The sequence below is a fragment of the Hyla sarda genome, chromosome 8, assembly GCF_029499605.1.
Source record: "Hyla sarda isolate aHylSar1 chromosome 8, aHylSar1.hap1, whole genome shotgun sequence".
In the NCBI taxonomy this organism is placed as follows: domain Eukaryota; kingdom Metazoa; phylum Chordata; class Amphibia; order Anura; family Hylidae; genus Hyla; species Hyla sarda.
The window spans coordinates 53568993-53588247 of record NC_079196.1 but is presented as its reverse complement, the minus strand read 5'-3'; the positions used below and the strand labels follow the sequence as shown (position 1 = coordinate 53588247).

General features: G+C 41.4%; 1 protein-coding gene across 6 annotated transcripts in view; it reads right to left on the bottom strand.

The window, feature by feature from the left end:
- Window positions 1–19255, bottom strand: part of DYNC1I2 (dynein cytoplasmic 1 intermediate chain 2) — a 151113-nt gene that overhangs the window by 71377 nt on the left and 60481 nt on the right. For 4 of the 6 annotated variants that reach the window (XM_056533487.1, XM_056533488.1, XM_056533490.1 and 1 more), the window contains 2 exons: window positions 18710–18769; window positions 17431–17546 (listed from right to left, as the gene is read on the bottom strand). In XM_056533487.1, coding sequence (XP_056389462.1) covers window positions 17431–17546; window positions 18710–18769 — 176 coding nt within the window. The remainder of the gene's footprint in view (window positions 1–17430; window positions 17547–18709; window positions 18770–19255) is intronic. The other 2 variants (XM_056533492.1, XM_056533493.1) reach the window with 1 other exon arrangement.

Sequence of the window (19255 nt, the reverse complement as noted above, 5' to 3'; positions counted from 1 at the left end):
GATGGTACAAGGTAAGTTAAGTGATATAAATGTAAGCAAATCCCCAGGACCGGATGGACTACACCCAAGAGTTCTTAGAGAGGTAAGTTCAGTAATATCTGTACCCTTGTTCATGATATTTAGAGATTCTCTGGTGTCTGGTATTGTGCCAAGGGACTGGCGCAAGGCGAATGTGGTGCCAATCTTCAAAAAGGGCTCTAGGTCTTCCCCAGGAAACTATAGACCGGTAAGTTTAACGTGCATTGTGGGTAAATTGTTTGAAGGACTTATAAGGGATTACATACAGGAATACATAGGGGATAATTATATTATAAGTGATAGCCAGCATGGGTTTACTAAGGATAGAAGTTGTCAAACCAATCTAATTTGCTTTCATGAAGAGGTGAATAGAAGCCTTGACAGAGGAATGGCTGTGGATATAGTGTTTCTGGATTTTGCTAAAGCGTTTGATACTGTCCCTCATAGACGTCTGACAGGTAAGTTAAGGTCTTTGGGTTTGGAAATTTTAGTTTGTAACTGGATTGAACACTGACTCATGGATCGTACCCAGAGAGTGGTGGTCAATGATTCGTACTCTGATTGGTCCCCGGTTATTAGTGGTGTACCCCAAGGTTCAGTACTGGGCCCGCTGTTTAATTTATTTATCAATGATATAGAGGATGGTATTAACAGCTCTGTTTCTATCTTTGCAGATGACACCAAGCTTTGTAGCACGGTACAGTCTATAGAGGATGTGCATAAGTTACAAGATGACTTGGATAGACTAAGTGTCTGGGCATCCACTTGGCAAATGAGGTTCAATGTGGATAAATGTAAAGTTATGCATCTGGGTAGTAATAACCTGCATGCATCGTATGTCTTAGGGGGGATTAAACTGGCAGAGTCACTGGTAGAGAAGGATCTGGGTGTACTTGTAGATCACAGACTACAGAATAGCATGCAATGTCAGGCTGCTGCTTCCAAAGCCGGCAGGATATTGTCATGTATCAAAAGAGGCATGGACTCGAGGGACAGGGACATAATACTCCCCCTTTATAAAGCATTGGTACGGCCTCACCTGGAATATGCTGTTCAGTTTTGGGCACCTGTCCATAAAAGGGACACTGCGGAGTTGGAAAGGGTGCAGAGACGCGCGACTAAACTAATATGGGGCATGGATCATCTTAGCTATGAGGAGCGATTAAAGGAGTTACAATTGTTTAGTCTTGAGAAGAGACGTTTAAGGGGGGATATGATAAACGTATATAAGTATATAAATGGCCCATACAAAAAATATGGAGAAAAACTGTTCCAGGTTAAACCCCCCGAAAGGACGAGGGGGCACTCCCTCCGTCTGGAGAAGAAAAAGTTTAGTCTCAAGGGGCGACACGCCTTCTTTACCGTGAGGACTGTGAATTTATGGAACGGTCTACCTCAGGAACTGGTCACAGCAGGAACAATTAACAGCTTTAAAACAGGATTAGATACATTCCTGGAACAAAATAACATTAATGCTTTTGAAGAAATATAAAAATCCCATCCCTTCCCCAATATCGCGCCACACCCTTACCCCTTAATTCCCTGGTTGAACTTGATGGACATATGTCTTTTTTCGACCGTACTAACTATGTAACTATGTTTACATTTTGGACTCAATAATAAACCAGTTTGTAGTAAGCTTACCCTAGTGATAACTGCAGACAGCCATAATGTTAGAACATTAAAGGGGTTATCCAACAAAATTTTTTATTACCCCTATTTACCCAAGCTGTCGCAATCAAAATAATAAACCTTAACTTACCTTTCGCCACAGGAATCGCTCTCCCAACCTCCTATGCAGTCTACCTTCTGCTTTTAGGGCCAACATGTCCCAGTGCGGTCAGCTAGTTGCCGGCCAAAGTGATGTCTCGCCTAGGCCGGTGAATGGCTGAGCGGCAGTGTGATATATTCAGCCCAAGCCCGGCCTTCTTTCTAGCTTTCTTCTGAAGGGGGCCCCAGCTCTCCCTGATGCATGGACTGGCACCATCTAAGGCCATCGCCATTCATACACAATAAGTCCAGCCTAACAAGGATCTAATGAACTGCACAGAACAGCAGTTTCATATAGGCCATTTTTATGGCCATTGTTTTAAAAGGGGTACTCGGCTGAAAAACATTGTTTGACCCATCCAAAGGATAGGGGATAAGATGTCTGATTGCGAGGGTCCCCAGCGGCACCCTAGTCATCCGTGCCGGATGACTGGCAACTACAGCTCCCAGAGACATGAATGTAGGGGGCGTGGCGTGACATCACAAACACGGAAGCTTTAGTGTTCCGGAACGCAGTTGTTGCCGGCCCGGAGATCGCAGGGGTCCTCAGCGGTGGGACCCCCACGATCAGACATCTTATTCCCTATCCTTCAAGTCAATGACAGGAGCTAATTGTAACGAAAGGTACATACAAAAATCTACCTCCTTTTTTTCCCCACAATCCACTTTGTTTTGCAAAAGCGGAATATGTTGCAACCCATTGACTTGGGTCTGCAGCGTATCTTTTGACGGTTTGTTGAAATTCCGCAGCAGATTTTCTGCTGCTGCTTATTTTAGCCACTTATTTTATCATTGATTTAGGGCTCGTTCACACCGCTGCAGAATTCTACATGCATCACAGTGCAATTGTTTACAATGGGATTCTGCTGCTCTGTGCTTACTGCAGAATCACCACCGAAGAATTTTGCAGGCAGAACGGACGTCAGCCCAAAGAATGAATACCGGTATGTTCAACCTTTTGGTGAAATTGAACTGCATTGTCTATTGCACATTCACACAGTCCTACTGCCAATGGCTCTGCCAGTAGACATTCAGCTGGCAGAGCTCTGAAAATGTGCAACAAAATATGCACATGTGAGGGTACGTATAGGGTACGTTCACATGGAGTGAATAAACTGAGGATATACATGACAGAATATTTAGTGTGTATTATGTAGACCAACAATGATTAGGAACTCAAAGACATCCATACTTCTATCCAACAGATAAGGTTCTGTGTAGTATGTAAAAAATGATAATGTTCTCAATGCATTATTGTTTACTTTGCTGCTCCTTAACAAAGATAAATCATCCATACCAATATACAGAAAAACATATCTCAAACCGGCGACCTGAGTAATAATTATTCCATGATCTGTCTCTGCGATCTGATAGTACAAGGATTTGTGTCACGGATTCGTAATGCATTTATGCATGACCATTCTGTCCTACCTTTTAAAATGATGTATTCCCCCTCTAGTTATTTTTCATTCATTTTACAGCTGTTAGAGTGCAGCGCATAATAGAAAACATAAAACAAAGGGGGAAAAAAAAAAAAACTTTGCATGAACTTCCAAGCTGTTAAGACCCTGGATGTCAACGTCAATGGATCGATGAATATTCATTGCCGTCTCCTAAGTGGTTAACTCCATGCTTTTCCTGACAGGAGAGCTAAGGTTACACGCGGTATAGTAAAAATGGCAGAAAAGTAGCGGTTGCCTTAAGCGATGACAAACCTCTTGTCAATAGATGCTAAAGACTGGTTTAATGAACCGGTGAATTTTTACTTGGAGATAACATCTAAATTGTGATGTATTTTGGTGAGATGGAAAGAAAAACAGCTCTGGAAATTAGACTGCAGCCGGCAATAACACTATAGAGTAAAATTCCAGTTGTCTGAATAATCTTTTGCCGCGGAGCAGGTTAATCAAAGTTAAATCATCTGTGAAATGGGTGCCTTTTGTTAAGCTCAAGGTGTCTTCATATCAAAGATTTTCGAGCAGGATTTCATTTAAGATTTTGGGCATGCCCCATACAGGAGGGAATCGGAGGAGACAGCAGCGTGAGCAAGCAAAGGCATTAAAATATGTATATTTACTTCATGTCTTGCATGTCAAAAGGAAAAAAAACACAAAACTCTGCATGCTGGCATTCCCAGCGATAACCTACTCTTTATGCGTGTCAAGCACAGCCGCTTCGCATGTTCGGAGTCGGAATTTAGATTAATTCTGTAAAACAAAAGCTTAATGGGAAAATTAAGCTCAATTAACAAGAGCCTTCTATTAAAATAAAGAATAAGTGACAGGAAGTGGGGGGATACAAAGATAATGTCATTCAGGGGAGCTAATGGGTTATAGCTGCAATGCCTGTGACACGGTTACTTAAGTTATTATCTCAGTAAGGAGGTGATATAAGAGTATGAAGCGTATCATCAACTGCTACTTACCATGGTTGCTTGTTAATAAATGTATACATTAAAAAGGGGTTTGTACTGATTGTTTTTTCTATATTAAATGGTGGGGTAAAAACATTAAAAATATATATATTTTACTCACTTGCTGCTGAGCGCTTCACTTGTTAAACACCTCAGCCAACAAAAAGCTGAGCAAGTACTTTTGTGTCAGGACAGAGTAGAAGAAGAAGCACTCCGCAGCAGGCATCAGAGACAAAAGGAGTATATTTTAAAAAGAAAAAAAAAGTTTTTAGCCCATCCTTTAAAAAGGAAATGTATCGCCTATATTTTTATTGATTAAAGCCAGATAATGAAACATTTATCTTTTCTGTACATATTATGTGGGCCACCATCATGCCCGAGCTGTTAGATGTTCAAACGGCATTTAGTGATATGCTTTACAGCAAGAGCCATAGACATAGGCAACAATAGACTGAAGCTGTCTAATTGATATGAATGGGAAAGGTGTCCATTACATAAATCATTCTAGAGGGGAGGGGAGGCTGATCTGTATGAAACAGCTATTGGTTGTTATCTCTGTTGTCTATATGCTGGCATGACTTTGATGAGGAAGAGACTTCTGGGAAGAGATGTGTACAGAACAGGAAGGCTCAGCTCAGTTTAAGGCCTAGTGGCCAGAATAGAAATCGCAATTTCAGGATTATTTTAAATTCTAAATAGTACAATGGAAAATTAGGGGGGAAAAAAATCCCCAAATTGCTTAAAAATATGTATTTAACAAAAACTTTAAACAATAGGTCATTTTCTGATGATACATTTCCTTTAACATAAAATAATTATTCAAACCACCCTATTATAAGAGAACAGGGATAGGGAGGTTTTGAACAAAAACGCGTTGACCACAAGGAACCCAGAAGAGGAGTGCAGCGAGGCAATAGAGGAGTGCAGCGAGGCAATAGAGGAGTGCAGCGAGGCAATAGAGGAGCTGCTTACAAAACCTCCCTATCCCAGAGTTTTCCTTTTAGTTTCACACTTGTGTCAGAGGAAAGGAATATTGTACACCAAACAGTGGAATATATTTCCCAATAACACCCACAAAAAAACACTAAAAAAACCAAACAAAAAAAAACAAAATAAAAAAATAAAACACATTGCTGTGTTTATGCCTCATTTAAACTTTTGTATAAAAATAAAGATAAAAAATAAGTCAGTATTATATAACACCTTGTTTTCTGATTTTTTTTCTTCTGTATTTTGTTAAACCGATCATTTTTTATCCGTATTTGATGCATTTTTCTAATATTTTTTATCTGTATTTGATTCATTTTTTGATAAAGGGCTAACTGTATTTTTTAACCCACTGACTTCCTAGGTCAATGTCCACACAATGAGAATCTGGAAAAAAACAAGACTATGGCTATGCCTATACATCTGATGAAGAGGCTCTAACGCCTCGAAACACATTATGTTTGGCTGAATAAAGATTGTTACGCCTTCAACTACACTGCCTCTGACTGGTGGATCGCACTGTGAACCCGGCTTCTTTGCATCTTCTTCCTACCTACTGCAATGGCCACACAATGGAATTTTTGTCTGGAAATTTGGTGGCAAAGCACAGTCTCATTGTTTTCAAAGGGATTTTGCTGCACAGTGCAGATGGCGGAACTTCCAATTCAGGTCTCCGGAATGAATTTGAAAGAATGAATTTGTCAATTCTTTTGGCGGAATCCACTCGGAAATGTCTATTTGCTGTTTATTTGCGAAATGTCCCATGTTTTCAGAGGACAACATTCCACAAAATTTCCACCATGTAAACATTAGCCTTACAGCTAAAAATACAACCAGTACAAGTCTGATGGAACATGTTGTGTAGAGAAAAAAAATGCACCCACAAACATTTTTGGATCTTAAAGCTGTCACCAGTGTCACCTGCACTAACCTGTCAGTACCGACAGATGACACTAATGACAATGGTACTTACCTTGTCCCGTTTCGTGGCGGGGATCTCCGGTAATCTTGTCTGTTAGCTCCAGCTCCGGGCACCCGGCTTGGAGCGCAGGCAGAGCTTAGGGACGTCACCGCTGCTGCGAGACCCAGCACAGAGCAGCAGCTTGGGGCATGGGCGGGGCTTAGTGACGTCACCATTGCTGCTCCCTGCTGGGTCCCGCTGCTAGAGAACAGCAGCAGTGATGTCACTAAGCTACGCCCGTGCCCCAAGACAGGCCCGGAGCTGAAGCTAACGGAAGTGATTACAGGAGATCCCCACCACGGAACGGGACAAGGTAAGTACCGTTGTCACCAGTGTCACCTGCACCAGCACCGACAGGTTAGTGCAGTTTACACTGGTGACAAACTTCCTTTAAATATGGAAGTGCAAATGAGCCATTGCTCTATTTAGGAACCACCTTTGGTTTTAGCTAAATGTACCAGCGTTTTTAATTTAATTTTCTTTTTTTGTAATACTGTTTTCTTAAACTACTGAAAACCTATCCGCAAAACATCATGGCACTAAAATAACACTGAGACAGGGATTAGGTCTAGTACAAGTGTAGGCAACCTTCGGCACTACTGATGTTGTGGACTACATCTCCCATGATGTTGTTGTAGCCAAAATGCTGCCGAAGTATGGTGGGAGAAGTAGTCCAAAACATCTGCAGTGCCGAAGGTTTCCTATGCCTGGTCTAGTACAAAATTTGTTACTGGCATCGTCCAGACAATATCTTCATATCATAGGAAAATAAACTTTTCAATTTAAAAAGACACAGGTTATAAAAACTAAACGAAAAAAAGGCTCATCTCTCCTCCCAGAAGAAGGCAGATAAACAGATTAGTAGATAGGAGTGAGCAGATCAGTGTTTCCCAACCAGGGTGCCTCCAGCGATTGCAAAACTACAACTCCCATCATGCCCGGACAGCCGTTGGCTGTCCGGGCATGCTGGGAGCTGTAGTTTTGCAAGAGCTGGAGGCACCTGGTTGGGAAACACTGCTCTACACCCATGTTGTTTCAGTTTTAGGTTGGGAGCTACGTTAGCACTAGCAGTCTTTGTTATATAAACTGTAGAGGTGACCATCATTATCTCTACATAATACTGTAGTCATGGACCCCATGCTGTGTCTCCTCAGGGCGACTTGCCAGAACCTATATGATCACCATTAAAAGAAGTTTTCTGCAACTGGACGTGGTGAGTGCATCTTTTTCTCTCTTTTTGGATGTTACTCACATTGCGCTGTGTGCACCACAAGATAGCAGCACCTAGAAGTAGCTCAGCTTTCATTGTGTTGGAGGTCTGTTCACACCACAGTACCGGCAACAATCAGTTGCACTACACCGACGGTGCTCAGCATCGCTGTATCTGCTCTATATCATTTACAAATCTGTAGAACTTTCTGGCACCAGTTCATAAAAAAAAAAAAAAAGTTTTCCACCGAAGTACCCCTTTTAACTCGAGTTCTTCTACTCTGGTTCGGAATGATAACAGAGCCTCTTCTATTACACTAATACTCAACATAGAGAACACTTCTGGTGTACACTTTGCTGGTGTTTTTTTTGTATATTTTTTTTGTATTTTTAGCTTTTTTTATTTTTATTTTGGAGAAGATGTAAAAGTGAATAGAGTTGTATGAAATACTATCAATTGCAACAACAAAGAACCACTGTTTTGAACAGGTTTTCTTTGGGCATAATAAATTATTTGGTGTGTATGGTATTCTCCTCCACTGACTTAAATGGGAGAAGTCAATTTCAGAACTATATATGTAAAAACCTGCAACACAATATAGACTCCCCACATCTATCATGTTTGGCTTCGTAATCGTGTATATTTCCTAATAAATCACAAATTCAGCCATTTATTTATTAAGAACTCCAGATTTTTTTTCTAGTTTTTCCCTTCGTTTATAAATAAAAGAAAATATTTATAAATCAAGTCTCACTGCCATTCTTCATTGTCAGCACAGATTGGAAATTTTTAGTCTAGGGACATGCTTCCCCCCCCCCCCCCCCTTTCCCCTCTCCCAAAATGGTAGGACCCAGTTAATTCATTAAAAAATTTCTGGGAGGAACAACACCGTTCTGGGGGGGGGGGGGGGGGGGGGGGGAAGTAAAAGAAAAGATACTCCAGCATTAAAGGAATACTGTAGTGGAATATAATTTATCCCCTATCTTTCGCAGGTGGTCTGACCATTGGGACCCCAGCGATCTCCTGTACGGAGCCGTGGCAGTCTGCAGGAAGGGGGCGTTCCATCCCCACATGACGAGGTGGCCAACACGCCCCCTCCATGTATCCCATAAAGATACATGGAGGGGGGGTGTCTGCTGTGGCTTCCTGCTCGGGACGACACGGCGCTTCCTGCGGACTGCAGCTACCCCGTACAGGAGATCACTGGGGGTCCCAGCGGTCAAACTCTCCGTGATCAATAATTTATCCTTCAGATAGAGGATAAATTATATTCCACTACAGCATTTCTTTAATATTTCTCCAAGAATACTAATATATCAGGATGAAAGAGGACAATATTAAAAAGGGGTTATCCAGCATTAGAAAACCATAGCTGCTTTCTTCCAGAAAGTGCCACTTTTGCCCTCCAGGTGTGCGTGGTATTGCAGCTACATTCCATTGAAGTAGAGGGGAGTTTTAATACCACACACAGCCTGAGGACAGTTGTGGCACTGGTTTTGGAGACTAAACGTTTAAACCCATATGAACCCTATAAACCATTTTTAGATCTTTCACTACTTTTCTAGACACCCTATAGCACTACATTGTAAATTTATTTACAGGGGGGCAAAGTATATTAGTCAGCCACCAATTGTGCAAGTTATCCCACTTAAAAAGATGAGAGAGGCCTGTAATTTTATAATAAGTATACCTCAACTAAGAGACATAATGAGAAAAAAAAATCCATAAAATGACAATGTCTAATTTTTTAATAATTTATTTGCAAATTATGGTGGAAAATAAGTATTTGTTCACCTACAAACAAAATTTCAGGCTCTCACAGACCTGTAATTTCTTCTTTAAGAGAGTCTCCTCTGTCCTCCACTTGTTACCTGTATTAATGGCGCCTGTTTGAACTTTTCAGTATAAAAGACACCTGTCCATAACCTCAAACAGTCACACTCCAAACTCCACTATGGCCAAGACCAAAGAGCTGTCGAAGGACATCAGAAACAAAATTGTAGCCCTGCACCAGTTTGGGTAGACTGAATCTGCAATAGGCAAGCAGCTTGGTGTGAAGAAATCAACTGTGGGAGCAATTATTAGAAAATGGAAGACATACAAGACCACTAAATCTCGAACTGGGGCTCCATGCAAGATCTCACCCCGTGGTGTCAAAATGATCACAAGAACAGTGAACAGCAAACATCCCAGAACCACACGGGGGGACCTAGTGAATGACCTGCAGAGAGCTGGGACCAAAGTAACAAAGGCTACCATCAGTAACACGCTACGCCACCAGGGACTCAAATCATGCAGTGCCAGATGTGTCCCCCTGCTTATGCCAGTACATATCCGGGCCCGTCTGAAGTTTGCTAGAGAGCATTTGTATGATCCAAAGTAGAACTTTTTGATTAAAAACTCAACTCGATGTAATTGGAGGAGAAAGAATGCTTAGTTGCATCCAAAGAATACCATACCTACTGTGAAGCATGGGGGTGGAAACATTATGCTTTGGGACTGTTTTACTACTAAGGGACCAGGACAACTGATCCGTGTAAAGGAAAGAATGAATGGGGCCATGTATCGTGAGATTTTGAAAACCTCCTTCCATCAGCAAGGGCATTGAAGATGAAACATGGCTGGGTCTTTCAGCATGACAATGATCCCAAACACACCACCCATGCAACGAAGGTGTGGCTTGGTAAGAAGCATTTCAAGGTCCTGGAGTTGCCTAGCCAGTCTCCAGATCTCAACTACGTAGAAAACCTTTGGAGGGAGTTGAAAGTCTGTCGCTCAGCGACAGCCCAAAAAAAATCAATGCCCTAGAGGAGAGCTGCATGGAGGAATGGGCCAAAATACCAGTAAAAGTGTGTGAAAATCTTGTGAAGACTTACAGAAAACATTTGACCTCTGTCATTGCCAACAAAGGGTATAAAACAAAGTATTGAGATTAACTTTTGTTATTGACCAAATACTTATTTTCCAGCATCATTTTCAAATAAATTCTTTAAAAATCAGACAATGGGATTTTATGTTTTTTTCTCATTATGATGAAAATTACTGGCCAATCTCATCTTTTTATGTGGGAGAACTTGCACAATTGGTGGCTAACTACATATTTTTTTTTTGCCCCACTGTATTACAGATTAACCTTCTCCCGTCAGCACAAATATGTAATTGACGTATTATAAGCAACAGTGCCCAGTAAAGGCTATATAATAATCCCAATAAAGATCACTAGGCACCCTGAAATGGCTGATAACAGGAAGCAATAGACTGTATTTAACATAGATAAGAGGCTTCAGGTCTATGAATGACTGTCAGCTAGAGACCACTGAAAAAATATTTCAGATTAGGTGTATTGTTCTCTCTTATGAGCCATCATCGGCCTCTTAAGATGGAAGAAAGCGATAACCCGAAGCCTTTGCGGCTATAAATTTCTAGGAAGCGCCACATGGTGTGCCTTTATCTTCCTGATAGTGTGTGTGTTCTTTGTACACTATCAGGATTTTACTTTTAACTGTGAATAATTTCGGATTCCCACGGGGAGATGAGCATTATACAAATAAACATTATTATTATGACGCTCAGACAGTGAATAAATAAGGGATTTTGTGACCATCTCTATACCGTATCTCACAACTGCGCTGTAACCCCGTGGCAGGTTTATGCATGTACTATGATGTGTACACATTTTATGGAGCTTGGACTAATCTCAACATTGGAGCCCATTACAATGAGGACAATTTCAGGTGCCTGTCAATCTGTTATTTACAGATTCATCTAAGGATAAAGGCAGAGCGAGAAAAAAAAAAAAAGGTACGTTCATTTAGTTCACCCCTTCCTTTCAGCTCGGTTTCTTAAGAGCTGTCTCTGAACCCAGGGATCCGATCATTTTATCTCTTCAGAACTTAACAGCTTTTAAAAGCAAATGAATACATCCATATATAATGTGTGAATCCTGTCATATGTGACATTACATTTTATTTCACAGCCTGTTTTCCTATATCCTGCAGAGTTCTTTATAGTGTCTTTTAGTACAGAGATTATGCCATGAGGATTTATTCCCCTCCCCATCAACAAAACCTAAGTACTATACTGTTTCCAGTATTGAGAGGAGGAGGCTGTACATGCATGTTACTTCACAGCGGCAGATTGTACATATACACGTATGTACATGTACCATACAGATAGTGTTCCATTTTTATGTCAAATAGAAAGCTATAAGCTGCCGTGGTCATGTTTCTATGTACAGATCATCATCCTGAGATGGTAAGATGCAGCTCTACAGCATGGCAATGTGTTTTACAATCATTACACAGGGATTTTTTTTACTGTAAGAGCAGAGTGACCATCAAAACTCTCTGCCACATAATATTGTGATGCCACAGATGCCTTCCTTGAAAAATAGAATATTACACGCTATGGTTACTGGGTTTCTATAGGTGGAACGTTAATACAAGCATTTATTCTGATTGCCAAATTTGGAGTTGGGAGGGAATTTTCCCCATGGTATGGGGCAATCGGCATCAGGATTATAGGCTGTACTTGGATTTTTAACTTTTGCTTAAAGGAGTACTCCACTGGCCAGGGTTCGGAACTAAATGTTCCAAATGCTGTTTTCGCACTGTGGGGGTCGGCTACACCCCTTTGACGTCATGGCCACACCGACTCAATGCAAACATATGGGAGGGAGCGTGACGGCACGCCCCTCCCGTAGACTTGCATTGAGGGAGTGTGGACATGACATCACTGTGGCTGTAGCCGACCCCCGCAGAGCGAAAACAGTGTTTGGAACATTTAGTTCCGAACGCTGGCCAGTGGAGTACCCCTTTAACTTTTCATTTTTGCTTAACATTTGAAAGAAATTCTTATCTATGTTAAGGCCTCACTCACGCTGTGGGGATTCGGCACAGACATTACAGCCGCCTCGTATTGACTTTATTGGGATTCTGCAGCTTACTTCACACGGCAGTAGTTCCATAGTGGAACTTCCAATAAGGAATTAGCATTCTGATGGAAAATGTAACATGTTCAACCTTCTGGTGGAGTCCATTGGAGAAGTCCCGTCCATCAATGGGCACGCTCAGATTGCTATGGGCATAAGCGCTGAATTCAGATCATTTCCACTTCACGCAGGAACATAACAGATCCACAGAGGAAATTCAGCAAGAAATTTCCTTGCTAAATTTCCTTAGTGTAAACCGACTCTATAGGGTCAGAAAGCTGTGATAAGAAAATGTTCTAGATTTACCTGCAGTCCCATGTGAAACTACATGTAACACTGCAATAATATGAGTTCTGTCTAAAGGGGTATTCACATCTCAAAGGGATGGCAATATTGCTTGCATATGAACAGTGAGGTTTCAACCTCGGAAAGACCTACCAATCATGAGAATGAAGGAGTAATGACCTGCCACCTTCAATATTATTTCCTGCACAACCACTTGCAGTGTATTTAAACTGCAATACAGTGAATTGGGTTGGCCGCAGTTCCCTGCACAGCCTGGTGCCTGGGACCCGATTGGCTTCTAAGGATTCCATAGGTTGGATTTCCACTGATCATTAACCCCTTCATGACCCAGCCCATTTTCACCTTCAGGACCTGGGCATTTTTTGAAAATCTGACCACTGTCACTTTAAACATTAATAGCTCTGGAATGCTTTTACTTATCATTCTGATTCCAAGATTGTTTTTTCGTGACATATTCTACTTTATGTTATTGGTAAAATTTCACTGATATTTGCATCCTTTCTTGGTAAAAAATCTAAAAATGTCATGAAAATTGAAAGTCTCTGCTTGAAAGGAAAATGGATATTCCAAATAAATTACATATTGATTCCCATATTCAATATGTCTACTTTATGTTTGCATCAAAAAATTGACAAGTTTTTACTTTTGGAAGACACCAGAGGGCTTCAAAGTTCCGCAGCAATTTTTCCAATTTTTCTGAAGATTTTCAAAATCGTATTCTTTCAGGGCCCAGTTCAGGTTGGAAGTGGATTTTAAGGGTCTTCATATTAGAAATACCCCATAAATGACCCCATTATAAAAACTGCACCCCCCAAAGTATTCAAAATGACATTCAGTCAGCGTTTTAACCCTTTAGGTGTTTCACAGGAATAGCAGCAAAGTGAAGGAGAAAATTCTAAATCTTCATTTTTTACACTCGCATGTTCTTGTAGACCCAATTTTTGCATTTTTACAAGGGGTAAAAGGAGAGAAATCACCCTAAAATTTGTAACCCAATTTCTCTCGAGTAAGGAAATACCTCATATGTGTATGTAAAGTGTTCGGCGGGCGCAGTAGAGGGCTCAGAAGGGAAGGAGCGACAATGGGATTTTGGAGAGTGAGTTTTTCTGAAAGGGTTTTTGGGGGGCATGTCCCATTTAGGAAACCCCTATGGTGCCAGAACAGTGGACCCCCCCACATGTGACCCCATTTTGGAAACTATACCCCTCATGGAATTTAATAAGGGGTGCAGTGAGCATTTACACCCCACTGGCGTTTGACAGATATTTGAAACAGTGGACTGTGCAAATGAAAAATTTTATTTTTCATTTTCACAGACCACTGTTCCAAAAATCTGTCATACGCCAGTGCGGTGTAAATTCTCACTGCACCCCTTATTACATTCCGTGTGGGGTGTAGTTTCCAAAATGGGGTCACATATGGATATTTATTATTTTACGTTTGTCAGAACTGCTGTAACAATCAGCCACCCCTGTGCAAATCACCTCAAATGTACATGGTGCACTCTCCCTTCTGGGCCTTGTTGTGCGCCCCCAGAGCACTTTGCGCCCACATATGGGGTATCTCCGTACTCGGGAGGAGAAATTGCATTACAAATTTAGAGGGTCTTTTTTCCCTTTTACCTCTTGTGAAGATGAAAAGTATAGGGCAACACCAGCATGTCAGTGTAAAAAATTTATTTTTTTACACTAACATGCTGGTGTAGACCCCAACTTCACCTTTTCATAAGGGGTTAAAGAAGAAAAAGCCCCCCAAAATTTGTAAGGCAATTTCTCCCGAGTACGGCGATACCCCATATGTGTCCCAAAACTGTTGCCCTGAAATACGACAGGGCTCTAAAGTGAGAGAGCGCCATGCGCCTTTGAGGCCTAAATTAGGGACTTGCATAGGGGTGGACATAGGGGTATTCTATGCCAATGATTCCCAAACAGGGTGCCTCCAGCTGTTGCAAAACTCCCAGCATGCCTGGACAGTCAATGGCTGTCCGGCAATACTGTGAGTTTTTATTTGGCAACAGCTGGAGGCTCCGTTTTGGAAACAGTAGCGTACCAGACGTTTTTCATCTTTTTTTGGGGAGGGGGGCTGTGTAGGGGTATGTGTATATGTAGTGTTTTTTACTTTTTATTTTATTTTGTGTTAGTGTAGTGTAGTGTTTTTAGGGTACAGTCACATGGGCAGAGGTTCACAGCAAGTTTGCCTCTGGAAGTTTGAGCTGCAGCGCAAAATTTGCGCCAACTTAAACTTGCAGCACTCACTGTAAACCTCCGCCCATGTGAGTGTACCCTGTACATTCACATTGGGGGGAGGGGGCAAACATCCAGCTGTTGCAAACTCCGAGCATGCCCTTTGGCTGTCCGTGCATGCTGGGAGTTGTAGTTTTGCAACAGCTGGAGGCACACTGGTTTGGAAACACCAAGTAATAAACTTTCAAGTGTTTTGCACCAAACTTAGTGTTTCCAAACCAGTGTGCCTCCAGCTGTTGCAAAACTACAACTCCCAGCATGCATGGTCTGTCAGTGCATGCTGGGAGTTATAGTTTTGCAATAGCTGGAGGCACTGAGGTAGGAAACGGACAATGTTTCCCAACTAGTGTGCCTCCAGTTGTTGCAAAACTACAACTCCCAGCATGCCCAGACTGCCAAGGCATGCTGGAAGTTGTAGTTTGGCAATATCTGAAGGATCAGATGTTGCCGAACTACAACTTCCAGCATGCTTGGGCAGTCTGGGCATGCTGGGAGTTGTAGTTTTGCAACATCTGGAGGTCCACAGTTTGGAGACCACTGTATAATGGTCTCCAATCTGTGCTCTTCCAGATGTTAGAGAACTACAACTCCCAGCATGCCTGGACAGACTGAGCATGCTGAGATTTGTAGTTTTGCAACATCTGGAAGAGCACAGATTGGAGACCATTATACAGCGGTCTCCAAACTGTGGACCTCCAGATGTTTCAAAACTACAACTCCCAGCAGGCCCAGAAAGCCAAAGGCTGTCTGGGCATGCTGGGAGCTGCAGTTTTGAAACTCCCAGAGGCAGCAGTGAGATCGCTTTACGGCGATCTCACTGCTGCCAATGAAGATGCCGCACTGCTGCCGGAAACTCACCGCCAGGACGCAGCGCCGCCGGGACCGCCTGGAGGACGTCGCTCGCGCCGGGACCGCTCGGGACGCCGCATGGCCGGGTAAGTGACGCCGGGGGACGGGTCAGGGACACTTAGCAGAGCGGTGTGTGTCCCGATCCCCGTGATCGGGACTCACACACCGCGCTGCTAAGTATTCTGATAGCAAAACGCTGCTATCAGCTAGTCAGATTTGACCAGCTGATAGCAGCGATCGCTGGGGGGGTGGGGGATGAAACCCCCCGTGGTCGCATGGTAAGATGGCTGGCTATCAGTGATAACCCCCATCTTACCGGGCACTGCGGGATGCCGCGAGTAGCGGCAAAAATGTTCATGACGTACCTGTATGTCATGGGTCGGGAACACCTTGCCACTCATGACGTACAGGTATGTCATAGGTCGGGAAGGGGTTAAAGGGGTATTCCAGGAAAAAAAAAATTTTTAATATATCAACTGGCTCTAGAAAGTTAAACAGATTTGTAAATTACTTCTATTAAAAAATCTTAATCCTTTCAGTACTTATGAGCTTCTGAAGTTGAGTTGTTCTTTTCTGTCTAAGTGCTCTCTGATGACACGTGTCTTGGGAACCGCCCAGTTTAGAAGAGGTTTGCTATGGGGATTTGCTTCTAAACTGGGCAGTTCCCGAGACATGTGTCATCAGAGAGCACTTAGACAGAAAAGAACAACTCAACTTCAGAAGCTCATAAGTACTGAAAGGATTAAGATTTTTTAATAGAAGTAATTTACAAATCTGCTTAAATTTCTAGAGCCAGTTGAATATATATATATAAGTTTTTTCCTGGACAACCCCTTTAAGTGGCAGGTTATCCTAGCATCATTCTTGCCAAATCTGTTTGGAAGATTGTTTGGTGGGTGCAGAGTCACCTATAGGACTTCTTTATTATTCAAAGAAGGCTCCTTCTGGTAACAGTTGTAACCCCCTTTGCTAGCGTTCAAATATGTTCTTGACACTGAAGAGAAAAGAAAATCCAGCTAAGCGACTACGCTCTATGGACACTTACCACCAGCATATTAAGCATTGCCTGCTGGGGATCACAAAAATGATAGCCAGGGCTAAGAGACGTGTCATGGATTATACGAAGAGATGCAGAGGTAGAAAGATCACTGGCAAACACTTTGTGCCATATGTATTCCGAGGTGCAAAATTCCAAAAAAAAAAGCTGAACAAATAAGAGTACTAAAATAATTATAGACCCATTTTTTATGGCATGTACAATTTTTGTAGCTAGATAATCATCCATGACAACACATCGAACAGCATTTCTTCTCAGTGATGTGTTTTACTAATAGAAGTGAAAAAAAATACCCCACTTTATTCAGAGAGAAGACAAAATACAGGGGAAAAAAAAGAATAATCTGGTTAGAGTAGCACATAAACATGTCACATGACAGGTTAGGTCTCCATATCAGATCATGACCATGTAAAATAGAGGGGTGGGCTGCTAGAACATATAGTAATAATATTAATCCAATAGATTGTAAGAGTGCTCCAATGCCCCCAATGCATTTTAATTTAACATTATATAAAACTAAAATCAAAGAGAAACATCATAAAAGCACCTGGACAACAATGTGTTGGGTTTTATGCGACCCATATAGTTAAAACAAAGTAAAAAAACTAAACATTCACCCAAACTTACATAATATATATATATGATATATAAAATAGGATAGTAGGAAAGTAAAAATAAGTATTTACCTTCATTTTCCTGGGTGACGGTCGGGGTCTGTGTCTCCTTCGTATACGTCACTGTCTCCTTAGGAGGAAAATCCACTTGGGTAATTTTGGCCATGCCCAACTTCAAGGGACCGCGTCTATAGGAGATGTTCATAGTTAGGATAATAATTAAGTTGATATATCTATATCTTAATGTATGTATGTCTGTATGTCCTATATGTTCCAGCATGTGTGTGTATGTATGTTCCAGTATAACTTCCAAATGGCTGGAGATATTTTGATGAAACTTGATTTACATGTTACTTATATGTATACTAAAAATATAGTAGACTTAAATTAACCTCAACCTACCCCCCTTATGTGAGTATTGGGCATTTTCTCTTAAGTCCCATACAAGTCTATGGTATTTCCGATACATCACCCGATCACATTGCTCTTGGGCTGCAGAGATTGCCCAGGACTTTTAAACATCCTGCTGACTGTCCAGCAAGTGCAGAGAACAGTTAGTGCGGGGGATGGGATATAAGGAAGAGAGCATCATTGTTGCTTTTTCTCTCCCAAAAGATTAAGATAGGAGGACCACAAAGTACTATGCTAATAGATATATATCTCCAAGTTTTATTTATAAACTACAAAATATTCAACGTTCTTTCCGTTGACACTGCAGATGGTGGTCCAGTTCTGTCCAAACTGTACCAGAATGTTAGATTTGCTGCTCTGGAAACAGTGGAGTCAACATCCGAGTATATGTTGGTCGTGTCTGGACAGAATTGGACTACCACCTAGACATCTCCTGTGTCTCCAACAAAAATCTCTCTTAACATTTGTAGGGTATAGGTAATACTTGTATAGACAGTTTGTCATTTTTTTGTTAATACATTTGTGTTATGTTCTTTCAGTTATCAAGACTGAGGCTATAATTTTGCCCCATCCTTTTTGATTCACACATGTACACATATGTACACATCAAGGTGTCCATCACAGGGCATGGAAACAAATTTATAAACTCATCTGCATGGCCAGAATTCACATCACTAATATGAACATATCATCCAAGGAATAATATTAAAACACAGCATGACTACGACAGAAGGTTAGGTCCACATCAGCACCTAAACAGAATGGACTGCACTGAAGTCAATGTGGTCCATTGGGCAGCATTTGCTTCCAGTACTGATTGTATTAAATTTTTTTCTGTTTCCGTGACAGAAAACAAAAAATATTTGCACAGATGTGAACCTAACATAACATAAACGAGACAAGCTGGCAGAACGTAATAGATAATAAATTGTTTAAGTACCCCAGATCGGAGTCAGAGTGGAGCTGAAGAACTGACGGGTCAGTGTCCCAGTGCAGAGTCCTGGTTGGTTGGTACACAACCATGCAGCGTTAGCAGAAGAGGTCAGAAGTTAGTTAAGCAAATACAACAAAGTGGTTAAAACTACTGCATAAAGACAGATACCAAAATATCCTAAAATAATTAGTGTAAGTTAGATAAGGTTAGTGACTGTAACAATTAACTCTTCTAAAATACATTCCTTCCTAAATTAATTGAAAATAAACCAGTAATGCTAGTAATACAAATATATGAACTAAATATCAAGTATGCATGTATACAATATGATTTGTAATTTCACAAATAAATAAGCAATGCATCTTGAAAAAATAAATAAAAATTAGGTATGTTTAGAGTCTGTTGGCCAAATGCTTCAACACCTGTTGACCGAAGACTTGTTTTTGATACCCAAGACCTAAACTCACACAGCCAAGTGTTTATTTTAATTCAAATGGGGGAGAGAAGAAAAGGCCACTGCCAGACACCACTGGCAGCAACTTATCTAAAGAG